A 25,731-nucleotide genomic window follows, 5' to 3' on the forward strand; every position below is an offset into this window, starting at 1 on the left:
GACATTATTTTGTGGTGAATACTGAGATAATACTCAGATTTAATGGTCAGTAACAAATATTTAAACTGGAAAAAGTCCCTTAAATTACTGATGTGGGATGTGCATGTATGCACATGCAAACTGAAGGCTGAGCTCTTAATGCTCTTAGTTTATTGGTATGCGTAGAAACCACCCAAAGGATGCACACAAACACACGCAGAACTGCACATAACAGAGGACAAACACAGTCAATATAAAACTCAATTCAAACTTACTGATTAACATCATCATCAGTTTTATTTGTGCTCAGAGTTTGGTCTACATCGCAATTTCCAGCACCGAAACTGAATATCATATGGACCCAAAACCATTAAAACAAAAATAAAAAATAAAAAAGATAAGAAACAAAAGAATCATAAATATATAAAAGGGGAAGGCCTACATATGTTTTAACAACCAGGAATAAGTGTGAAATTACAGAAACTGGATGGCATGTAGAAAATATCTTTTATAAAAAAAAAGTTGGATGTTTTTTTTTTGTTTTGTTTTTTTTATAGTTTGATGTTCTTCTCAGTTTACAAGCCACTGAGCTCCTGCAGTGTTTGGTCCAGGACTTGCTGCATTCCTAGGTTTTCCTCTTTTGCAGTTGATAGGTTCTCTGCAATAAAAAGTAGCAGCAGAGATAAAATGTAGTCACTCTGTCAATGAAAACAGTGGCAAATAAGCATAGAAACTACTGACTGTTACAGCTGCAGGGTAGGGAAAACTGAAACGACAGAAGACGAGATAAAAGAGAAGAATATTTTTTATTGAGCTTTAAAGCAAAGCGAGAAAAGAAGAGACAAAGTGCTTCCAATCAGACAAGACAGAGAAAAAGTGAAAACATCATTAGCTAAATGCAAGATTTACAAGGTGTTCATATCATTGAGGGCGTGATCCAGCTCCTCGCTGATAGCCTTGTATTTCAGCTTCTGAGTGTACAGTTCGTCTGCATGTCAGCGGGCGGAGAGAACAGGTGGAAGGGAGGAAAATGCAGAGCCATGGAGGGAAATCAGGAGGAAAAAGAGAGAAATCAGATCGAAGATTAAGAATAAGAACTAAGAATGATAAAGTTCTGAATGTTCGGAAAGTACGGAAACAGATTATCGCAGAAGGATTGAAATGAAATGTACCTTCTAAGTCATCTATGGTCTTTTCCAACTTAGCCACTGTCCTTTCTGCAAATTCTGCACGGGTTTCCGCCTTTGAAAAAACAGTAAACACACTATTCATCCAGACACAACTTCCCTCAGAGAACATAACTTGAGTAGACACGCACTTACCTCCTTGAGTCTGTCGTTCAGGACTTTAATTTCCTCCTCGTATTTGTCCTCTTTCTCAGAGTACTAAAGAGACGGAGAAATAGAAGACGAAAATCATTTAAAAACAACAAGTATCATAACGTTTGTAACAAATGAACTGTTCCACCCTTTTATACTCAATATCTCTGTTGTAAATTCTACTGGTAGACGTGTTACACGACACGTGTCTCCTCTTAAGAAACTTGGATGAGAGTTTTACAGCATTAAAGGCTCATTTTAGACAGAACAGGGATGCACTGGCAGGTGAATTATCAAATCTCCAGGACAGATTAACACCACTTATCACCTTGTCAGACTGAGCCTCTAGCGACTTGAGGTTATTGGTGACATTCTTCAGCTCTTCCTCCAGGTCACCACACTTACTGGATGAAAAGAGAAACACGTTTACATATTCAGAATATGTCTGACGTTGACCTGTTTTCTGGGTGACAACTGAATGATGCCTGCAAGTGTGCATCTAAATTCTTTAATGTGCTTACAGCTCTGCAATCTCTGCCCTCTCTTCTGCTCTCTCCAGCTCACCCTCAAGGATTACCAGCTTACGAGCAACCTGACATTCAAAAGACACAAAATCTCAGTTGAGTAAAAACAGAAATGACGTCAGAATTGTGTGAAAGCTGAAAAACAGCTGGAATGTGATCTCCGCGTCCGCACCTCCTCGTATTTGCGGTCCGCCTCCTCAGCGATGTGTTTGGCTTCTTTGAGTTGCATCTCCTGGATCTCCATCTTCTCCTCGTCTTTCATGGCTCTGTTCTCAATCACCTTCATGCCTCTGAGGAGCAGAAAGACCGTTTAACATGACCACAAATCTGGGTGACATTTTCATTTCGATAATTTAATCACGACTGCTTTTTTTGGTAGCTCCTTAGCAAATTAAAAAAAAAAGGCTTGAGGCATTTATTACTCATCGTACGTATTCTTTACCACAAGGTGAGTCTGTGTGTTTGTTTGAGATTACTGCTGACTGTGTGATTTTTATTTTATCCCCACACACACACACACACCTTTCACTCTCATCTGCGGCCTTCTCAGCCTCCTCCAGTTTCTGAAGGGCCACGGCCAGTCTCTCCTGAGCGCGGTCCAGCTCCTCCTCCACCAGCTGGATCCTGCGGTTCAGAGATGCCACTTCGCCCTCCGCCTACAGCGACACGGAGAGGAAGAGACAGAGTGAGGTCACAGGTCAGAGGTCAGCCAGGAAATGTTGCTGCTGCCGCAAAAGGAAGGATAATGTCAGGGATGTCCACGGCTGCACCCTGTGAAATGTTGTCTTGGCTCTTGGCTTTGACCAAAAGCTCTCATTGATACTGCTGTTTAGGGCAGGTGGATTCAGTTTATGTATACTCCTCAGCTCAAACCCATGCCTATTTCTTCTACGAGCCATATGTCTGTTTATGCTCTGGAACCGACTGCTCTCTGTGCATGCACAAATTCCCGTTTTCTCTTTTCCTCCCGTCCAGTGTGTCAGATGTCAAACATGTCATCAGTTTTGCTTTTAACAGCCACGATGACTGCTGGACTTTGAAGCTTGAACAGATTCTTTGAAAACTGCTGATGTGTAGAACAACAGAGCGGCGGATTTAACCCTGACGTATCTGAAGTAGTTCAGATCGCTTCTCTTCAGCTTGTTTCCTGTGAGGCTGATATCACAGATACCAGCCTGCTCTCTTCTTCCTGTGTGGAGACTGAAGAAGAAGAGGAGGAGGAGGAGGAGGAGGAGGGATTACAGCTCATAATTTCACATATGTGCCAAATTTTATTCGGTTAAAAAAAATGGAGGGATGAGCAGAAACAATGACTGCTGGACGCTTGACAAAACAGGAAGAAAGTGTTTCCCAAGTGTCTCTGATATAAATTAGAGGGGGAAAAACAAACTTTTAATATCCTGCCACGCCGTAATATCCCAACAACAACGACACGGTGACAGTTAATACATTACTGAGGGTTATTATATGTCGAGCTGTTTGAGAAAATGGGTGGGTGAGTTTCAGTTCACGCAGCCGAACAAAAGTCTGGCAAGGAGTGTCGCTATAATAATGTCCCACTTTCCCTATCAGCCTCTAAATCCGCCGTACTGACACTTTATAACATAAAAACAACTAATATTCAAATGGGATACGCAGGCAAAGTTAAGAAGAGCGTTATGTGAGAATCCAGCGCTAACAGTTTGCGTGTAAATTCTTTACAGTCCTAAAAAAAAAAATGATCGACAGGTATGTGAGCATTAAAATTAAAAAGTTTTTCAAAACACGACTACATTTGGATAAAAGAGGAATTATCTCACTTTTTCGCGCAGTTCACGTTCAGTGTCCAGCTCCCTTTGTACTGCCTGTTCACGCTCTTCTGCCTCATCAAGCTGTTGTTGGAGGGTTTGGATTTTCTTCTTCACCATCTCCATGATTTCGATTAGTTAGGTTTTTCTTTTCCAAAAGAGAAAGAAGCCCTTTGGCAGTCTAAACTGACTGTCTGCGTTCTTTAAAGTTACTGATTTGCGTCAAAGTTGCAGGTACGGAGGAAAACTTTTTTTTTCTCCCTCTCTCTCTCTCGGGCAGGAAGTCAGGGACGTGCAGTGTTGGGATCGGGAGGGGTGTTGGGGCTGGGAGTTTTCAGGAAATTTATGGAGAGATCCTCCAATCCTGTGAAGAAGCCTGGGCTCAGATGACATCACAGGACTTAGGAGGGGAAGGAACTGCTCTACCATTTTTCTCCACGAAAGAGGTGTGTGTGTGTGTGTGTGTGTGTGAGAGAGAGAGAGAGAGACAGAGAGAGAGAGAGACAGACAGTCAGGAATTTCTACTGTGGACTTATATGGCAAATGTAAGGTGTTGCCGAGGCTGCATTTTTCTGCCCTGATTAGAGAGAGCAGGAACGGGATCAAGAGAGGAAGAGTGTAATTGGTTGTCTTAACAGTTGATTCATCAGTCTGATTCAGATGAATCATATCTAATGGGAGTCATATTTGATGTGGTTGTGTGGGCGAGAAGAACAGTAAACGTATGAATGTGTGTCTGTTTATCTGGGTGTGTGTGTGTGTGTGTGTGTGTGTGTGTGTTCAAAGATTTACTTGTAGAGGCGGGAGGAAGGAGGTTCAGTAATAATCCTCTTCAGTAGGGGTTGTTGACCTGCAGTGGCCTGGAATGTAAATTGATTTGGTTGCAGACACGACCTGCAGCCATGGGGTGGCGACACATTCCTCCAGTGCTCTTCTGCCTCCTCCTCCTCCTCCTCCTCCTCCGTCTCCTCACTTTTCAGGGTTTGTTTTCTCTTTCTGTACTTGTATCATATTTATATGTATCAGCATCCCTCATAATAGTGTGAAACACATTAGAAGAAGTAGTGGTGGACAGGCCTGCAAAAAAGCGCATCCTTTGGTATCTCATAGGCCATCTGAGACTGAAATCATTTGCAATGTGACCTTTAACCTTTTTTGGGGTCTTATCTCACCTGCATTCATTGGTACTTTTAGACTGCAGTGTTGGGGCCACATTCTTTTGATCATATGTCGTCAAAGTGACGATATGTAGACGAAAGATTTTATGCTTCACGGGCTTTAGGAAATTGTTTGTGAGAAATTGTTACTTTTTATTATTCTCTGACATTTTATAGACCAAACAAGTAATAATCAGCACAAACATTGATAATAAAAATAGTTGTATTGATAGTGATAATAACAAAACACCCAAACTCTTCCTCGTTGTCAGTGTTCATGTTGTGAAAAAAAGGCTTTACTGCAGTCTTCATCTATCGTTTTCAAGCATCTGAAGTGTTTCAAGTGTTCATCGTAAAAAATGTCATTTTAGTAAATGTCATCTGAAAACTGGACCATGAAAGACGAGAACCATCATGCGTCATCAGTAAGAACAACATTAGAGAAGTATTTCTGCTGCCGTATCAGTAATATTAGTCATGACTGCCCGAGAAAACAAACCAAGCCAAATCTGCCTGTCTCCATATTATTTTGTTGAACTTTTTGCTTTAGATGAATGACGACATTTAATCACATCTTGTCTTTTCCAAGTAACTGAGATATTGTTGTAAAATGATGATCATAAATGAAATATATATGAAGCTGAATGGCCATTCATCGTTATTGCTTATAAGGCACTGTAAGACCAGACAGAGCAGAGTGCAATATCTCCATCCCAAAAAAGGCCAGAGCATTGATTTCATTAGACACTGCAGTACGGGGTTCTCTGTTTGCTTAAGCTGCATTCCTGGAATTCCTGTTCGGCTACAGGCTGGCCAAGTCTCGTCTGTGCTTGAGAAGTAGCTCCGTTACAGACCTCACCGAGACACTAGTAACCCTGTGATTCTCAATCGGGGTTATAAGATCCAAGTCAGTCATTTCAAGATTCATTTCAGGGTTGTTAGTTCTACATTGTGGTTGATCAGTGGGTGCCGGCTATTGGATCGAAAGTAGAAGTTAGTGTGAGATTGATTCATATCGTTCAGTACCAGTCTGTGTTTAGTACACAAAAGGGGATTTTCAAACTCAATCTCAATGCAAACCTTTGGCATCGAGGTCCTCTGGACTGCCTTCTTTTAGTCATTTTTTGTTGAAATCACAGAAGTCAAGAGACTTTTGAAGATTGTGCCTAAAACTAGACATGTGACAAAAATGTTGAATGTCTATGTTTTAATCACTTTGCCAGGATGTTTCATCACCCTAGAAACAACCAAACACAGCAGTGAACTCATAAAGCAAGTCCATACTTGACCTTTTTTGGGAGTGTAAGCAGTAGAAGCAACACTCAGAGTTACAGCCTTTTTGTTTTTTGTTTTTTTGCCATTTTTGAAACTCTATTTGCACAACAGTTTTAGTATTTTTCAGTCATGGAGTAATATTTGGTTCAGCCTTTCTGAAAGCGTGCTTATCAATGCTTTACAAGACTGAAACTTAAACGTTGTGGTGTTCCACTTTAATGTGGATAATGTGTTTCAGATGGCGTCTTTGTGTTTAACTCACATCTGTGGCCTTCTTTTCCGACAGTTCCAGTTTCTCCTGAGCATCCTTCAGGGCCTCCGAGTACTTGTCAAGCTCATCCTCTGTTCCTTTAAGTTTCTTCTGCAGAGCGAGCAGCTCATCCTCCAGCTGAAAGAAGCCGAATATGAGAGCGTCAGAGAGGATACAGCAAAGCCAAACCAAGTTTTTGCTCTTTAGAAGACGCTACATCAGCTAACATCAGCATGCTAACATGCTTGCAATGTTGATGTTAACATGCTGATATCTGGCAGGGATAATGTTTAGCCCACTGTGTTCACCACCATCTTAGTTTAGTGTGTGCCAACAGTTGCAGAGTAGCACTTAGAACCGAGCGGAGCCTGATGGGAGGGTCAGTTTTACAGCTATTTGGTTAAAAATGGAAAATTTCAATTAAACATTTGACCTGATGAAGACACCAGATGAAAAGTCAGAGTTTTAGTTATTATAATTCATTCTTGGTGGACATGAAATTCTGTGGGCTGTTGAATGTTGCTAAATTTTTAAAATTCTTTTGCAGATTGGATGAGCCGATCCTGTAACTGCTGTTGGAGTCTGTTGTCTGTAATCTATGTTGATACTGAATATTAGTTTTGTGTATTTTCAGTGCCTTCCGTCAGCCTAACTTACTGTGCCAAGAATAGCAAAGAAAGCATCTCTTAGCACTGCTTGTATCACCACCATCCAAACAAACGAAGGGGCTCTGCATAATCTTCTAGGATTTCATGCTGACTGCTTCTTGATGTGGAAGACATGCTAGGGGTCCATATGTGCCCTGCCAGTGACAACTGTCACTCCTTATGCTCTCTGAGGGTATGATTAGGGCATTAGCCAACAGAAGGGATTCTTTCATCTTCCTTTACTGTAGCTCCTCTCTTTGTCCGTGCTTCTCCAATTCCCTCATTCTAGCATACCTCTCGTACCGCCGTGATGACTGGACCGCCTCTCACTGTGAAATAATTGCCTCTATTTAGAAACCTCAAATATCCTATTACATCTCCAGATTCTACTTTGCTTGTATGAAGTGCAAGTACAAGTACACTATCATTAAGTTAGTCCTCAGAAATATCAAGCTGAGCACTGCAGAACCAATTATGGATGGCCAGATATTTGGCATATTTGAAGGTTTTCTTTGATATGGTACAGAACTGAATTCAAATGAGGATGCTGGGTAATGCAGTACTCTCCTGCTTATGCGTCAGAGCAACAGTTGCTATATACAGTGTGGCTTGTTTTAACTCCTGCAGAACCACTTCTGTTAGTTTCAAGTAATCCCTCTGGTTTACTGTGGATAATATGTCAAGCACCCGTCACTCTTCCATTCTGTTTGTGCCTCCCTTTGGACATCCTTCGCCTTCTCCAGCCCACCAAAAGACAAGGCCCTTGGGCTCAGTACCAGCTGCTCTCTGTAATTCAGCATTTGGTGCTTTGGGAAATACTTGACATTTTATGTTGAGCCCCTCTGCTGTCTGCACAAATGGTTTGGGATTTATTTATTTGTTTTAGACCAAATCATCGGGGTAATTTATAAAATCACCAGTATCTCAATGTTATTTGTGAATTGCAAATTAAGCACATTCACAGGTTGAAGATGAAAGAGACTTTCAATATACACAGATGGAAACATTTGTTCCAAAGGGAGCAGCTAGATGTGACAGTGAACATGATATTTGTCTTTTCCACTTTAGTATGACATAATATAACATTTTTACCAAGTTAACTCTCGATTTAGTGAGAATATTGTTATACAAAAGAGCACATTGCTCTGTCAGTCCATCACATTCATCCTGCATTCTCATTAAAACTGATCCTCTTTATCTCACCTGCTTGCATTTATCCTCAGCTGCTTTCTGGTCAGACTCAGCCTGCTCTGCTCTGTCGATGGCGTTCTCCTTGTCCAACTTCAGCATCTGCATCTTCTTCTTGATGGCCTCCATGGTGACAGCTGGGCCTCAGTGTCTCTCACAATGAATTAAAAAAAAAAAGTGTTTTATTTTTTTGAATGAAGTTCAAAAGAAGTTCAGAAGACGACACCTCAAAAGAGCCACCTCACAAGGTTGACGGGAAGCAACCAGCAGATGCAGAGAGGAGGAGAGAGACAGAGGGAGCTCAGAGCGAGTGAGCAAGGGAGAGGAGAGGAGGATGCAAACTGAGAGTCGGTGGAGCTCTATGTGATTTAAACTTGACTGGAGGTTTGGAGGCAGCCCCGGTCTCTAGTGACAGCCCTTTCCCATCGTTTACCCCTTCTGCCACTCCCCGCCTTGGCTACTCTAGAACTTACCGTACCCCCCCCCTCCCTCCCTCCCGTAATCTAAACTTCACCTATTGAAGGCTCTGTGGAGGAACAGAGTGGTGTGGATGTGTTGGCAATATCCAGCCTGTCTCCTTATTTGGATCGTAGCCTTTTTGTTTTGGACGGAGCTGGAGAGGAATATCAGATAAGAAGAAGCAGAATGAATTGGAACTCAGACATCAAAAGGACATTGTTCACTTTAATATGAGATACTGAAGCTACCCCCTCCTCCCTTGGGCTTCATATCTATATGCCTGTGTTCTTACTTAGGAATGTTCAAATTGATGTTAATACCAGAGTTGGTTAGAAAAGGACATAGTTTTCATTCTACCGCTGGATGAAAAAAGGCTGTATGGAAAATGATCCAGCCAAAGAAAATTTGGGGAAAGAACAGTCTGCATGTGATCTCCACCAGGCAACTGGAGCTTTGCAGTCGAGCTGCAGGGACAGAAACCATAGGCCCACTGCCATAAAGATCCTCTTAATTACTATTGGTCTGACGGAACTTTATTTAGATCTGTTTTCTGTAATTTGTAAGGCACACAATATAAAAAGCATTGTTGACTGTGGGATACATAACTTGTGTTACTGAGATGGTTTCCAGGAATATGATTTTATGCACCTATGAGGTATTTGGAAAGTGAACCATGCATGGTTTTCATTTTATGCTCTTTATTTGCAGATGAATGTTAAAAAATGACAAGGCAAACATAAAAAATAGAACAGATATCGATATTTGTGCTTTTATTTTTGTAATTTATAATTATTTTGCAAACAGTAGTGAATTTGTGATTGTCGTAGTGCATTGGAGGTGCGTCTGTGTGTGTGTGTGTGTGTGTGTGTGCAATGACATCAGCACTAATGGACCTGTCTGCTTGCGTTCAATCAGCCAGCTGCCCCAGCTAAAAATAAAGATTACAAGGAAACTCAAAGAACAGTGACCGTTTAAGTCATTTAAGTAAGTAAGATATGTTTGGACTAATGTACTTCTCGTTTTTCATGTTATTGTGTTTTGTTTGTTGTTGCTCCCTATTCAGACATTTTTTGGCACATATGACACTGTTCACGATGAGTGAACTGAAACCAGACCTTTACTGCAGGTTTTGAGCAGCATATTTTTTGCTCTCTGGCGAAAACCAAGTGGCCATGGATGGAGATTTTGAACTTTGAACTGAATGATTGAATATTCCTTTGTGTGTTCTTCATGTGTTTTATACTGTGGCTGAGATCATTTGGTGTGATCTCAGCATGTAACTTGTAAGCTTTTCAGAAGTCAAATCATCCTGAGGAAATCTGCCAAATTTAAAGCCAACACATACACACATCCACAAATCTTGAGAGCTGAGAGTTGGAGACCAATACCACTGTAAGTAGACTAATCGGGGTGTATCCTTTTTTGACATAGGTTTATGAAAGTGATAACAGTTTGATAGCTTTAAAATCTTGGAGTTAACACAAACTTACATCATGACCTACAGTGATAAAGAGTGGTGACTGTGTGCCTTATTTGGTCTGTCAGGATGCTGGCTGCCCACAGTGTTTTGATAATGGATTGCATGGTTACAAATATTGATTTTGGAAGTGTTTTGGTGATGTTTTCTTTTCAGAAAATTGTTTGACATTTCAGGGTTGTACAGTGAGCAAAAATCGTTGTGGAGCAGAAAAAACAGGACAGCACAGACAGAGAGGGGGAGAGAGAGAGAGAGAGAGAGAGAGAGACAGAGACGAGGTAAGGGAGAGAGACACATAGACACAGAGTGAATCAGATGTGGAGTGAGAGAAATCAGAACCCTCCCACAGGAAACCAAGCTAAACTCCTCTTCTCCTTGTATGGTTAAAAACTCCCCCAAAAGCCACAGGATCGCCTTGGGAGTAGAGTCAAACTCCTGCTAAGTATAAATCACAAAGCCATGGGAATGGTGGAACAGATTAGAGTGTATATGAACGCCACCATGAAGAACATAAACTAGTCCAGTTTTAGTAGTCTTAAGTGCTTGATGTCATGCAAGCAATATGTTGACACTGACGTTAGAGTCTGGCCTTCAATGTTGCCCCTGCATGATCAATTTTAAGCACACAAAACAAATTTATGAAGTAATCAGTCTGGGGAAACCATAATGGACATCTATTATTCCTAACGTTTGCTGCAGCAACACCTGCACATCTGACTAATCAAGTATGTAACACCTATGTGATGCAGTGACTCATAGTGTACTCAAACAAGCCCATACGGCAATGAAAGTAAACACACGTCAGCCCTGTTTAGCTCTGACACTTCAGTACAAATATGTCCATTAACCATTCAACTACATCCAGTGATCCCCAACTACAGCCCAACATACAAACACTGTGTGTATGGAGCTGGCTGAGGGAAGTGGCAGTCTGTTATATTTGGCTCTGTTATTCAGTCCAGTTGTATCTATGACTTCTGACAATGTCTAGACTCCATCTTACCAGCCAAGAGATCAGAGATCTGCCACTCTGATGAGATACAGTTGTCTTGCACAAGCCCAGTGCTGAAAGACTTTTCATGCCTAAAGGGGGTGGTAATTTTGGAGAAAAAAATGGGATAGCTGTCAGTTTTCACTCATAAAACACTTGTTTTTCCATACATCTACATCTTTAACTTCTGTAGCGATCAAGTGTCAGTGCAGACATTAGACAGACGCTGTGTTTCTCCCAAACACTACCCAGCTGCTCATGTTCTCTTGTATCTCTTTTCAATCCTTCATCACTTTCCATCCTCGGTTTGTAATACACAGGGGTGAAAAGTCCCAGCTGCTTGAGGCATTGTACTTCAGAATGATATTTTAATGGTAAGCCTTTACTGCCTCAATAATTACTCCAGTAGCTTTGTATATTATCACACACTGACATATTAATAAGAGCTATATTTTTAGATATGTGAAGCAGAGATGCTTCTACTTACGTTTCAGTCTTTTCACCTCTGATGAAGTCAGTGTTGGTTGCTTCAGAGTGCCATTTAGATTAGGCCATCAGCACTTATAGTTAGTGAGATTATCAAGTTATTTAAATTTCATTCTATGATAGGGCAAGGATCACATTAGTGCAGTGAAGACAAGAAGAAATGGTTTCAGAGTTTGATTCATAAGAACACAAAACTGGCCTGCACTGAGTTGTAAACCCAAACAAATTAAACACCTTTAACTTGAATAATAATGAGTATTCCAGTATGTATGCATTTCTTAATGATGAATTATTAATTAAAATATTTTCATATAATCTGTGTTTAATTTCATTTTGCCCCACAAGATATTCCACACATTATGAAGCTGCATTACAATTTGATCTAAAGGGTTTAGAGTTAAAAAAAAAAAAAAAGGCAAGTGCAAAAGTTGTAAGTGCAGATCAATCGTGCATCCAGTAGGGGGAGCTACAAGATTAAAAACAAGGTTTTGAGGACCAAGTAAATCAACTCAAAAACCAAGGAAGCTTTTAAGATTGTTTGCTATTTTTGGAGAGCCTGGAAGAAATGCAGACTCTGGGATAATAGTTAACTTGAATCTATTTCTAATCTGTGCATTGTGCTCTAAAATTGTCAGAATAGATAAAAAATATATTTTGCCATGCAGATCATCCACACTTCTAAATTCATTTTCTAACGTAATTTTGCGACGCAATCTGGTGATATTACATACCATTCAGCATACTTGTATGAATGTCATTCCTTTCTTCAAACTTATTTTTGTCTGACGCTTTGCTACATTGCAAAATATCCACCATTACTACATCCATTTACAAAGAAATATCTAATCAATCCATTTCCAGGAGCATATTATGCTAACTGCTATACTTCTCTCTGGAGTACTACATCCTCCTGTACCATAGGGGGCGCTCTTTAGGTGCATGGATGGTGTAACAAATAGGGAAGGGTGGCTTTCCTCCTTTCGGTATTATGAATGGATGTCTGTTCTTTAATTTTACCCCTGAACTAGTTATTATCAAACATTATCAATAAGGTGCTGATAAAGAGCTGAACTAAGCTCGCGTTAATTATTCAAGATGTCTGCGAGTGCAGTGTATGTCTTGGATTTAAAAGGAAAGGTAAGATAACGGGAGCGTTGCTAAGCTAACGTTAGCCCAGCGACACATTCTTCATTGACAGATTATGATGTGGCTCAATCTGCTGCAGGACAGCTAACGTGTCAGTGTGGGTCGATAGGCTGTGTCCAGGTTTTGGCTTGTAATTTAAGAATGTATGTTATACTTAAACAAGGCGGTCGGTTTCATATGATACAAATGGAAGAGTACAAGGCCACGTAACGATTTGATATGCTAACTTTACCGAGCGACACGCTGACTAACTAACAGGTGACCAGCTTTTAGCAGCAGGTAGCGTAAAGAGGCTGCTAACCACCCGCCCCTCAAATCCTTCAGTTTCACTTCTCGTTGTTTCTGGACAGGGCATTACTCAGATGTGTGTTATTTACCTAGGATATGTTGTCAAACGCAAAAGTCGTCGCTTCGTAATGATTTGAGGAAGTGTGGGTAAATGCACACATGAGAATATAATTGATTTGGCTCTATTGTTAACTTCACGGCTTGACAACTGACCGCCAACGTTTTAGCAACTGTTTTGCTACTATATATCCACCTTTACCACTTCCAGCAGTACTACTGGTGTTGCTCCTACCACTACTACTTTTAGTTCATTCATTTTAAATGAACTAAACTAATATTCAGGCACTGAATTTGGAATGCGAAAGATCCTAAATAAGTAAAACAAAACCACACAACCAAAGCAATAAAATTGGTTAATTGTTCCTGTTAAGGCATCGTCTAATGTCTGACCCTCATATCAACCACGCAAACAATGTCTATGTGTGAGGAAGTTGCACTGTGTTGATTTGCTCAAAATAAACGTTTTTAGGCTTCATTTTTAGTGCTGTCTGGATGGCAGGCACAGTCCTTCCTGCTCAGCTTCCAGTCCGTCATCAGGAAGCACATGGGAGATGTTTGTTTCCTCTTTGGGATAACTTCTCCAGCAGTTAAAGAAACAACAAATGAGACTTCTGTTGGTCTTGAAGAGTGGCAGGATTTATTAACCGACACACTGTAACCCGTACTTTACGTTTACTATGAGATTGACTTACTTCTAACTTTTTCTGCACTGTTTGCATTCACTGTCACCGTTGTGTATCTCACATTCAACCACACACACATTACGCACTCTTCAGGAGCTACTGGTTTGCTGCTCTTAAGAAACCTCAACATATACATGTATACAAGATACATACAGTAAGATATATAGTAACATTTATGTTGCAAACTGCAGTACAAATACTATCTCTTTCTTTCAGGTCCTGGTATGCCGAAATTACCGGGGAGATGTGGACATGTCAGAGATTGAGCACTTCATGACACTTCTGATGGACAAAGAGGAGGAGGGGACCCTCTCTCCGATTCTGGCCCATGGAGGAGTTCGTTTCATGTGGATCAAGCACAATAACCTCTACTGTATCTTTCTTGTCCACTGCATGATATTTGTACCAAATACCTGAAAACCTCCACTTGTCTTGTTGTATTAAGTATAGATTTTTTGCGTTTTCAAATCTTACATCTAAAATTCTTAACATGCGTCACATCAGTGGTTGCAACATCCAAGAAAAATGCCAGTGTCTCACTGGTCTTCTCCTTCTTGTACAAAATCGTCCAGGTAAGATTGCATGCTTTTGCCTGTTTTTGTCAGCAGCAGCTTTAGATAACAAACAAACAACGTTGACAAACCCATTTACTTTTTATTTGTTCTTCATGGGCAAAACATTTTAATAAAACGACATTTGTGTGCTTCAGGTTTTTTCAGAGTACTTCAAAGAGCTGGAGGAAGAGAGTATTAGAGATAACTTTGTTATCATATATGAACTGATGGATGAGTTGATGGATTTTGGCTACCCTCAAACTACTGACAGCAAGATTCTGCAAGAGTGAGTACCCTCTTAGCTACGGTCTCAGTGCACTTAGCTAGAGATGCAGTTCTATGCTGCCCTTCTAGGTGAATCTGTGGGCTATTTTCTGAGTGTATTTTAGTCTAAAATTGCCATCATATTATTATTAATTTAAATTAAATCAATTAAATTAAAACCAAAGCGACTTAAACTGTATTCAGTATGTGGATGCAACCCGAAATTCATGAAAGTACATGAGGTTTCTTTAAATATGCTGAACTGCATCAAGTGCAACATTTTAAGTAGATGAAACGGGAAAAAAAGTCTGCAAATCATCAACACTTGAGGAGCTAATGAACATATTTGATATTTTTTACTTTATAATCAACTTATCATCAAAGTCGTTAATATCTGTTGCATATCTATATGATACTGCTGTAATAATGACACTTCCCTTGTGTGCACATTTTCCCAGTCTGCACACCGTGTTGAATCAGATTTTTGACTGATGAGAAACAATTTTCATACGTTGATTGTTGTGTAACCGTTATATCAGGTTTTGCACATTTCGTTTTTGTAAGCTTTGTTGTACTGTAAATGACCGTTTAAACTTACACGACTGTGGTTGACGCAGACATGTAGCAAGCCAACCTTGGATTTCCCCCAGTGCTCTGAGTACAGCAATAAGTCAGATCATCCTCCCTTAGAGTCTCTGTTCTTCTTTGATGCTTTCTGGTAACTTACCACTGCAGACAGTTGATTTCCCCTTTTCTGTGTTTTGCCTCTCTGTTTACATTTTTGTCTCTCAGATACATAACCCAGGAGGGGCACAAGCTAGACACTGGCGCCCCGCGACCCCCCGCCACCGTCACCAATGCCGTCTCCTGGAGGTCAGAGGGCATCAAGTACAGGAAGAATGAGGTCTTCCTGGACGTCATTGAGTCAGTCAACCTCCTGGTAGGAACTTGTTTTAGAAGCGCTGTGTTGCCTAAGGTAGTCACAGTGTTTGTAAATTTCCTCCCTGCGTGCGTCACAACATTAGCCAGCTGATCTTGTTGTATTTTCTGTAGATTGCTGTGAGTGCTTTTTTAAAAATCGCTAACATTTTCTTTAATTCCTTTCTCCACCGACAGTTGTAATCCTTCTGTTTTTCAGGTTAGTGCCAATGGTAATGTGCTACGTAGTGAGATCGTTGGCTCCATTAAGATGCGTGTATTCCTGTCTGGGATGCCTGAGTTGCGTTTGGGCCTTAACGACAAGGTTCTGTTTGAAAACACTGGACGTGAGTTCTCTCGTGCAGCAGATTTCAGTCACATTGTGTTAAATAATGATTTGAGTTGTATGAGGAGCTGCCTAAAAGTTATTTGCAAATGCAGTTTAACCTCGGCCTGATTTACAGTAGTTCATGTAATAACTACACTCTTCTTGTATTTCTTTTTTCACATAGGCGGGAAGAGTAAATCGGTAGAGCTGGAGGACGTCAAGTTTCACCAGTGTGTTCGTCTGTCTCGCTTTGAGAACGACCGCACCATCTCATTCATTCCTCCCGACGGAGAGTTTGAACTCATGTCCTACCGCCTCAACACTCATGTGAGTACTGTGGATCAAGAGTATGCCAGCCTCCTCTGTGTTCCTCCTATAGGTTCTGTTAGCTCTGTTAGACTTGCCTCTTACAAGAGGAAGGCGTTAAGTCAAAGCGTGATGAGCTGCAAATCTCAGTCACAAAATTGTCTGAGATGATACGAGTTTTGGTTTGTCACCAGAGGGTGTACACGTAGGCTCTGTGCAGGCATCATCCTTGTGGCCACTACACGGCCAAAGATAACAACTGCACATTCGGTTAAAATACGTCTTCCGGGAGACGCCAATTTACTGCGCATGTGTTGAACGTGCCCCTCAGCAGACCACAAATTGAACTGGTATGCGTCAGTGGTGGCAGCAGCTGTCCACGTACATATCCATCGCCCAAGTATGTCAGGTGGTAATGGCTACTGGGGATTTAAACAAATAGAAAGAAATCTGTGAGGGACAGGATGGGAATAAAAATGAGAAGACAAACATTTTGGCTTTTTTTTTTTTTAAATTAAACAGTGTTACAAAGTGCTCTGCAGTATATAATGGCACTGCAAATTTGACTCAGAACAGCAATTAACGTAAATATTGTTGCAACATGAAAAGATGATGAAAAGACAAAGTAGATTCCTATTCCAATGTTGGTGTCACGCTGCTATTGTTGTTCTGGTTTGGCTGTATACTGATTATACACTATTTAGACAAATGTATTGGGACACCTGACCATCACACCATGACATCACATTCTAAATTAATGGACAGCTCTGCGGCTATAACAGCTTCCACTCTTCTGGGAAGGCTTTCTGCAAGATTTTGGAGTGTTTCTGTGGGAATTTTTTCCCATTCAGACACTGACGTTGGACCAAAAGGTCTGACTCACAGCCTCTGTTCCAGTTCATCCCAAAGGTGTTGGATGGGGTTGAGGTCAGGACTCTGAGTGGGCCAGTCAAGTTCGTCCACACCAAACTCATCCAACCATGTTTTTGTGGAGCTTTGCTTTGTGCAGTGGGGCACAGTCATGCTGGAATAGAAAACGGCCTTCAACAAACTGTTGGAAGTAAGGGACTCAACCCAGACCCTGAAAAACACCCTGAAAAAATAAAGAGTTGTGTCCAGATACTTTTGTCTTTATAGTGTACGCTTTAGGTGGATACAGTAAGAAGCATGTTACACAATTGCACAGCGGGTCAGGTCAAGTGACAGTGCCTCCTCCCACCCCCCACCCTCAGGTTTGCACACTCTGTGTTTTCCCTGCATTTCCTCTACAGCATTGAGAGTGCACAGTAGTGATTCCACACAAATAAGTAGTAGTAAATTGGACTTTATGACCATTTGCTGTCGTTGATGGCGGTTCTAAAAACCCAGCAAATTGATGTCCCATTCATAAACGTCTTATGTTGGTTATAGTAATACCAGCTGTCCACTAGATGGTGACTGTGACCTGTGTTACTTCTACTGTTGTGTACTGTAATAGAGCCTGTTGTTAAAAATGAATTTGACTGTGAGTAAAATATGTCTGTTGATTGTATCTTAGGTGAAGCCCTTGATATGGATTGAATCTGTTATTGAGAAGCATTCCCACAGTCGGATCGAGTACATGATCAAGGTTGGTCCCTTTTTTTTTTAGTCAGTGCATCAGTTGCCATGTCGTTAATAGCAGCATCGTTCTTGTTGTCAAATTTGGTCCCATAGTTAATTGTAAAAAACTGATTAAAGTAACATATGAGTTCGGGATGGTATATTATAATGATTTTCAGGGACTTTGTTCTTTATGCTGTGTATCGTTTTCACGTGTTCCACGCCCTGCTTAATGCTTACTTAAAGCTATCATTAAGCCCTCCTTTAATACCCAGTTTAGGCAGGGCATCGTGTTAAACTTGACGTGCTTGTTTCTCTTTTCAGGCAAAGAGTCAGTTCAAAAGGCGTTCCACTGCCAACAACGTGGAGATCCACATTCCTGTGCCAACGGATGCTGACTCACCCAAATTCAAGACCACAGTGGGCAGCGTTAAGTGGGTCCCTGAGAACAGCGAGATCGTCTGGTCAATCAAGTCCTTCCCTGTGAGCAGAAATCATGACTCATGAGTTTCGTATAGATGGCTAAAAATGACTTATGTTTGTCTTTTTAAGTAATACTGAGAAGGAGAAAAAAGATGGCAGGTGGCAGCTTGCTTTGTTTTTCACTCGTCTCATGTCATGGTGGGAAAATGTCAGTGCTGCACTTGTCCACTTGTTAGTGGTTACAAAAAATATCTTGTTTCAACACATGAAGCTTGTACAGTATTAAAGAGTTTGTACTGTGATGTGTCACAGGGTGGAAAGGAGTATTTGATGCGAGCCCATTTTGGTCTGCCGAGTGTAGAGGCTGAAGACAAGGAGGGGAAGCCTCCAATCAGTGTCAAGTTTGAGATCCCGTACTTCACCACCTCAGGCATCCAGGTACATCACACACACACCCACACACACACACACACACACCCACACACACACACACACCCACACACGCGACCTCTGTCAGACCGAGTGTGCAAATAATTTGCGTAACCTTCCTGCAGTAGCGGGTTGGGAGTAGCTAAAATAAGCATTAGGACAAAATGTTAGCCCGGGAACATTTACTAAATCTGTTAGTCAACACGTGTTTATCATTCCTGTACAAGCTGTCTGGGAGAAGATTGAAACAAATGCTGCAGTTTATGTGCACCTGCATGCATAGTCCAAATATTTTGTGGTTGTCTGTTGTTTCTCTGTCATCCTGGATTTAGAGTTTATGGCACGCAGCACTGTCTCCCAAATGTACTCCCCTCTCCAGAGCAGGAATTTAAACAATCCATGTTGTATAAATCAATTATAAAGTTTTTGGCCAGAGGGGGCAGTAATGGAGCACTGTTAAACCGTCCGACTCCTTTTCTGGTAGAGAAAATTTCTGCTGCCAGAAAACATTCCAGAAAACTTCTCATCAACTTGGACTCTTGTCTATTATGTTAATCACGGTGATAGAAAATGACTCTCTGACTTACAGGTCAAGAGATTCATTGAATTTTGATTTCAATTCTCATGAAACTGAGAGCAGTTGCTAATGTTTTTCCTTTATGTTTGAATGAAACTCTTGCTGACCACAGACTTACACAGATATGCTGCACTTACCATATAATCACAGTTGTCCTGTGATTATATGTGTGGCACCACAGTAACACAAAATTAAGTTTTCCCATGTCTTGATGTGAGGGAACAATGGCAACTTGACAAACTCCATTTGAAAATATCATATTATTGGCCAAAAAGGAAAAAAAAAAAGACAAAAAACGGTGCCTTGTACAGGAATGTTTACGCACTAACAGCTCAGTGCTACATTAACCACATCTCCTTTTACTTTGTGCTTTAGTATCTAAAGTAAGAACTCTTACACTGAACTATTCTCAAGTGATGTTTGAACTGATGTTGTAAAATACTGCTGCATTGATTTATGTGCTAGTTAAAATGATGGATTGTGTAGCTTAATGCACGGAACAGTAATTGTAAAAATCACATGTATTTTTTATTCATTCTCTGTACATTTTATGTATAAACCTCGCCCTAAGTCTCACACTTAGTCCACTTTGAAGGCATTTTTGATTCTCAGTCAACAGTCTATAGTCTACAGTCAGTCTCTCCACCGACAGTTTCCTCAGATTTTCACTACTGTTTTTGCTAATAGTCTGTTCTTATGAGTATGTGACGGACTGTAATAAGAAAATATGATTAAGAAGTAGCTATGTTCATCTCTGTCGTTAGAATTTGTAAATGATTAATTCCTAAAACCAAATATTGGAGATAGGTAATGAAATTGCATCACTCAAGTACTGTTTCTAAGTGTGTTTGTTAAAGAAAAATAAAGGCAGTAGATTCCCTTCATATGAATGTAGTGGGGTAAGTCAAGATGTATATAAACTTCCTATTTCAAAACTTATTTTAATAATAACCGGAATATTTTTAACAATCAGCTCTTTGACCCTCCTTCTCCACTGATGGGGGGCCAGGTTCTCTCCTTCCAACACAATTTCAGTAATTTCTTAACTTTTAAGACCACTTTCTGTATAACTCTCATTAAAAGAGCAACAAGGTCATATTTTCCAGCTTCTCCACATTTCCTATGATAGTCAATAAAACATTATTAAGTTGTATGGACATTATGCAGCCCACCCGGAAACAAGAAGCTCAAACCCGAGTTAATTGAAATATATAATGCTTTTAATTGGGGCGGTTTTGGCAGTGTAAGAATGCTTGTGATTTTCCAAGGTAATTTGGCAGCTGAAAAAAAATAATGCCCTTTTCCTTCCTTCCTGCCTGCCACGTCTTTGCCAATCCATAAATGAGCAGATGCTCAAAGAGAAGCAAGTGTATTAAATGCAGCAGCAAAGTCAGGCGTGTAGGAGCTTTGCATGTCCGTGACCTGAAGCCTTGTTCAGTGTTTGGAAAAAAATTGACTTTTCTAAACATGACCTTTTCATGGACACTAGCAATGTACAAAACCAGAGAAATGAAACATTTCATGATATGAACCTTTTTGTTTTGTTTTTGTTTTCTTTTCTTTTTAGAGATAAAGATGAGCAGAAAGTCATACAAAAACAAGAACAGGCTTGCTCATCTGTTTGGTTATTGGATCCTCTTTTTGTGGTTTACTACAAACCATTGCTGCCTTGTATTTGAGCACAAGAAAACTATTAGCATTTTCTGTTCTCCTCAATCTGGACACACCCTCTGGGCAAAAGCATCTCTGGCCTCAGTGATCAGAGAGAGACCGACAAATCCTGCAACAGTTATTGCGTTTAAATTTGACTATTTGGTTATTTTGAATTATTCACTCTATTAGCAGTATCAGTCGCATAATGTTAAATGCACCACATTACAGTCTATGATAGGAAAAAATGTATTCCAAGGCAGTATTAAGTTTTTAAAGTATTTTTAACAAATACCACCTTGACTCTAAATGGAAATTTCAACTGACTGGTTGAGCAAGTTTTAAAAATAACTAAATAGATAAATAAATTACAGTCATATGTTCATTTACATTATTCCATTCAGCTGACAGTTGGAAGCTCAACTAAATAAAGATAAAAGATGAAAAACATGAAACTATAAACAGGCCAATGTCACAAGACAAGATTATTCTTCTGTTAAATCTGCAACTTCCTGGAAGGAAGCCACCTGAAAAGATTTAATTCTAAAAACCACAGTGCACCTTGGGGACTTTTTTTTTTTCAGCTTAGGCTTAGGGGCTGAAGGTGGCTCAGACAGGTTTATTAAGGTTTCTCATGAAGATGTCATCTCAAAATGTTCTGTACTAAAACAGCTGAAATGACCAATTAAGGGGTAAGCCCTAAATAGTATTTGTAGTTTTGACTCTTAATATGTTTAGGAAAATAACACATAGTCTGGTTTGAGAAGTAGAGATTATTGGAAATAATGTTTTCCACCTGTATTTTAAGATATCAGGATCTAGTGCTTTGGTTGTAGCAATTCACTAGATCCCAAGCTGTTTGAAGGCCTTGACATTAAAACTGTCTGTCAAGCCAAAGGATTTAAAAACAGTGTTTGCAATCGAACTGTGGTGCACCCACCATCTCACAGGCAACCTATTAAGAGCCATATTCCCATCGAACTCTTGTGTGTCAGGCCAGTAACCTTTCCCTTATTACAGGGCAACTGCAGACTGTCTCAGACTCTAATGCAGCCAGTAACGCCACTCTCTACGTGTGAGAAGAGGCTGTGAAGTTTAATTAGACACATGTAAATATCAAAGCATGAGAAAGTTCCTCTTAGCTCTACCACTAAGTGTAGAGGAGAGCACATGTGAAGTGTGGATGATGCACGTAACTGCACCTTGTAAATTTAACTAGAAATGGACTAACCCCATGTTTTTGCCGAGTGGCAGTAAGAGCAGAGCCGTAGTTACATTTTCAAATCTCCCATCTTTAGGTGATGTTGCAGGAACCCAAACAAGTCGGCAGATGCATTTTGGGTCATAGCTTCAACCAAAAGCCTGATAAATCCAGACCACACATGCAGTCTGTACTTACCAAACGAGATACAACAAACATCCTCCTTTCCCCTTCTCATCTTACAGGCCATAATGATATTTTGCGGAGGACGGCTTTTGATGCCGTTTTGCTGACTGTGTAGCCACGGTCGGGCCGACTGCATGTTTGGCTGCTGGGTTCAGGGAGAAGTGCTGTGCCGGCAAACTTGGTGATCCCACGTCTATGTGTTTGTCGTCATATGTCTGCTGGCCACGGCGCTCTCCCTCTCTCTCTCTTTCTGACCTCACTGTGTAGTGGAAGGTAATAACAAGGCGGCCACTAGTGAGGCCTTACCAAAGGCCTGCCACACAAATTCCTGCCTCGTCTGTCCCGCTTTCGGCTGGGAACCGGGCACGGTGGAGACATGGCGCGGCAACGTCCCCGAGAGGGGTCGCATCAGCCTTAAGATGGCCGCGCTGAGTAGGGATCTGATTTTTTTGTACTTTATTTTTTTTCCTAAACAGAGAGGTTTATGTCAAACTTGGTATTGCAAAAGCACGCAGAAGCTTGTGATGTGTCTTTAATTGTTTTTTGTTGAGTACCGTGACAGATTATTTCTACTACAAGATAAAGTGACATAGTACAGAGAAGTAAGCCATCGATGGCGTACACAAGAGCATTCAAGTACATTAAGTACTATTTTATCTTTTATAAGCAAGTTACTAGAAATATAACTAACATGGACAGATTGTTACCGCAACATAAGTTTTGTCCTCCCTCTTACTAGGACAGACGATGTACTTTCATGTTCAGCCGTGGTCAGAATGGCATGGTATTTTTAGAGTGTATTCTCGAAATTCAGCTCTGTGGTAACTCTACTCTGGTGAAATATCGGTTAATGGCTTGTGAAAGTCGTATCTTGATTGTGCTGATGTGCATTTTTTTTCCTCCCAGGCGTCAAAAAACAGTATGTTACAGTTATGTAAATTGACTTAGTGTGTCCCTTGAAAGCTGCTCTGTATCTGCTTCCCCCTTCTCAGTGTGACTCATACTACTGCTTCCTCATCAACAACATTTCACTTACTACAAGCTGCAGCTTGCTAAAAACTTAAAGGAGCGCTGCGCTGAAAATCTCTCTTTGAGTATCAAATACTTACACCCTTAAAAGGTGACTCTGAATGATGTGTAGCTTGTCCCCCTTGTCCTCTGCAATGGCAGCTGCAGATAACAACAGAGAGACAGGCTCAAGTCAGGAATCGTTTTAAACTACTCTAGCAGCATTCACCACTGATGTTCAGTATGTTCCTAACAACCTCCAGTATACTGCTTTCAGCGGAGCTACAGAGGTATTGGGAGATGATAATGGGTACAGAAGTAGTGTAATGGAATTATATAATGTTATTCACCATGTGCAAGAGGTCAAAATACTTCGCCATGTTATACTAGCAGAATTTTATTGATGCGATATGGGCAATATAACTGACCTTCCAACGTGACTGACTTCTGACTGATTTTATTTGTGAAGTAAACTTCACAAATAAAATCAAAATGTTTTAATTGCTGTGCACAGTCCTGCAACTGCATCGTTGTGAACGATAGCCAAAGCTTATCGCGAATTGAATTATTCATATCAAAGAATTCAGTGTCAGAGAAATTGTTAGCAAACATGTTCATGTCAGGCATTCACCTTCGTTTTCTCTCAACAGGTACGTTACCTGAAGATCATTGAGAAGAGTGGATATCAGGCCCTGCCGTGGGTGCGCTACATCACCCAAAATGGAGGTAGGTGAAGAGTTCAGTCATACTTGTGCAGAGTGCCCATATGTGCAGTTATTAGGCAACAATTGGGCAATGCAGTGCAATGTGGTGGGAACCAGCCTTGTACTGATGCAGTTGTATGAAAAGGGGATACTGTCGAGCATGAGGCAATGTGGCAACGTCCTGCGAAATGTGAGAAAGTGAACTTTTTTTTTTGTTGTTGAGCTTCCCTGATCTTCATACCGAGATTACCAAGGTTGCACATGTCGGTGTTTTTGCTAATGTTGCCACTAATTGCCAAACATCCTCATCTCATTTCCTTTGTATTTTCCTTTCCTTTCATTCTGGGTGGAAAGCATCAGCTGTGTCCACTTGCTTTCACTCTGATTCCCTCTTTTCTTTTGTACATTTGATTAAGTCTTGTCCATTTCCTCCTCAGATTACCAGCTCCGCACCCAGTAGGCAGCTCCTCAGCTGGCAGTAGGCAGGTGGGGAATCAGAGGAGGAGGGGGCGGAGTCCAGCCACTAGTGTGCTGTCAATGGCAGGTGTCAGTCACAAGACCAGAGGACTGTCAGGATCTCTCTTTTTTTTTTTCTTTTTTTTTTTTTTTTTTTATATTTGTTGAAGGTATATTATTAATTTCTGATCAATGCATATGTTAGCTGGAGCCTTAGGTAAGACGATTGTTAATGAAAGAAAGTAATTATGTTTTACTACTGTGTGGCTCCCATGTGAACGAATGCCAAGGAAAGCAGGAGTAATGTTTACATCCAACTCATAACGTGCAGAAATGTACACAATCTATTACGATGGGTCAAGTAGTTTATGTTACGAGTATGTTACAAACTTAAAGTTACTGTTATCACCTCCCCCACAGGTTAAAAACACACTCTGAGTGTGAATCTGAGTATGACATTCTCCATGAAGCTGCTTTGTTCTGCCACAATTCCTGTTTGTTGATTATCTGTATATATTTGTTACATGTTAATGAACTTCAGTGTTATTTGTTTGATAACTGTAAATTAAAAACTTCTCCATTTTCTTTGTATTATCACCTCCATGTGATGCCATTGATTCGTGCCAGAGTGATGCCTTCCTGCATGGCTGTTGTGCTTTTTACTCGTCAGTTAGACTCCTTTGAAGTTCAGCTTTGCAGAAAATAATGAAGTGCGGATAGTTTAGGCTGCACGGTAAATAGAACACCAGTTAAAAGTCCCTCTTTTCCGCCGCGACACCCGGTTCCCCCACCCCTCCACCCCGTCTGTAACCACATTATTTTAAATCATTAAACGTCTATTTAGAGAAAACTGTTCCATCGTGTCCTTGCGTCATTTCATGTGCGATGGCACTGAAGTCATCGCAGTGAGCTGTCATAGTGTCATCTGCAGGCACCTGTCCCACACTCCAGTGAGGAATGGACGGAGGGGGAAATCTCTGCAGAGGGACACAGAGGAGGGGGGTTTCCTGTATCAGGTCTGTGGTTGCAGCTAAAAGAAAAAAAGCCCCTGGATGGTTCTTTCCACCTCATCCTGGAGGTCTTTTCAAACAGTGCGACTCTTAATACTCAGGGCCCGTGATATCATAGGCAATTGAGTGCCGGCACTCCGTAAACACACAGGCGAGCTGGGGAGGATGTGACTCAAGCTGTGGTCAGCGCTCACAGACATACTAGAGAGAAACGTAGGATGGACCAGCACAGACTAGGTATTGTTTGTGCCAAGCCAGACTGCAGTGGTCCTGCATGAGGTCATTTCTTAAGTTTGTCTTGTAATGGGACTGTGATACTCATGAATTCATATGAGTCACTAAAAGCAGGTGATGAAGGTTGAGTTGAAGTCACCAACACGTGAAATGTCTTCTTATGTCTCGTCACATGGATTTCACTTC

General features: G+C 40.8%; 2 protein-coding genes across 5 annotated transcripts; one reads left to right on the top strand and one right to left on the bottom strand.

Annotated features, from left to right (window-relative positions):
- Nucleotides 1–520: 520 nt before the first annotated feature.
- On the bottom strand, nucleotides 521–8,554 carry tpm4b (tropomyosin 4b). 4 transcript variants are annotated; one of them, XM_046407225.1, is made up of 9 exons: nucleotides 8,142–8,542; nucleotides 6,304–6,429; nucleotides 2,345–2,478; nucleotides 1,995–2,112; nucleotides 1,820–1,890; nucleotides 1,627–1,702; nucleotides 1,302–1,364; nucleotides 1,152–1,221; nucleotides 521–637 (listed from the first exon to the last, which is right to left on the bottom strand). In XM_046407225.1, exons 1-9 carry the CDS (start codon nucleotides 8,253–8,255, stop codon nucleotides 555–557), a joined length of 855 nt encoding a protein of 284 aa, XP_046263181.1. In that variant the 5' UTR covers nucleotides 8,256–8,542; the 3' UTR covers nucleotides 521–554. The 4 variants fall into 4 exon arrangements, with proteins under 4 accessions (XP_046263181.1, XP_046263183.1, XP_046263182.1 ...); XM_046407226.1 differs by lacking the exon at nucleotides 521–637 and adding an exon at nucleotides 767–967 and having other exon boundaries at nucleotides 8,142–8,554; XM_046407227.1 differs by lacking the exons at nucleotides 6,304–6,429; nucleotides 8,142–8,542 and adding an exon at nucleotides 3,622–3,926.
- A 3,893-nt stretch (nucleotides 8,555–12,447) lies between these two features.
- On the top strand, nucleotides 12,448–25,156 carry ap1m1 (adaptor related protein complex 1 subunit mu 1). Its single transcript, XM_046407222.1, has 12 exons — nucleotides 12,448–12,676; nucleotides 13,933–14,089; nucleotides 14,221–14,288; nucleotides 14,426–14,556; nucleotides 15,327–15,474; nucleotides 15,673–15,799; nucleotides 15,965–16,107; nucleotides 17,624–17,695; nucleotides 17,992–18,150; nucleotides 18,403–18,528; nucleotides 23,792–23,867; nucleotides 24,283–25,156. The coding sequence occupies exons 1-12, from the start codon at nucleotides 12,635–12,637 to the stop codon at nucleotides 24,303–24,305; spliced, it is 1,272 nt and encodes a 423-aa protein (XP_046263178.1). The 5' UTR covers nucleotides 12,448–12,634; the 3' UTR covers nucleotides 24,306–25,156.
- Nucleotides 25,157–25,731: the final 575 nt, after the last annotated feature.

The sequence above is a fragment of the Scatophagus argus genome, chromosome 13, assembly GCF_020382885.2.
Source record: "Scatophagus argus isolate fScaArg1 chromosome 13, fScaArg1.pri, whole genome shotgun sequence".
Lineage (NCBI taxonomy): Eukaryota > Metazoa > Chordata > Actinopteri > Scatophagidae > Scatophagus > Scatophagus argus.

Coding starts and splice junctions, on each gene's coding strand:
- tpm4b (XM_046407225.1), bottom strand. CDS start 8,255: ATGGAGGCCATCAAGAAGAAGATGCAGATGCTGAAGTTGGACAAGGAG. Junction 2,479..6,303: donor CGGAAAAGAAGGCCACAGAT/GTGAGTTAAACA, acceptor GTGTCGCTGTAG/GCGGAGGGCGAAGTGGCATC. Junction 638..1,151: donor GACCATAGATGACTTAGAAG/GTACATTTCATT, acceptor TTTTTATTGCAG/AGAACCTATCAACTGCAAAA.
- ap1m1 (XM_046407222.1), top strand. CDS start 12,635: ATGTCTGCGAGTGCAGTGTATGTCTTGGATTTAAAAGGAAAG. Junction 14,090..14,220: donor CAAGCACAATAACCTCTACT/GTATCTTTCTTG, acceptor GCGTCACATCAG/TGGTTGCAACATCCAAGAAA. Junction 15,800..15,964: donor TCTGTTTGAAAACACTGGAC/GTGAGTTCTCTC, acceptor TTTTTCACATAG/GCGGGAAGAGTAAATCGGTA.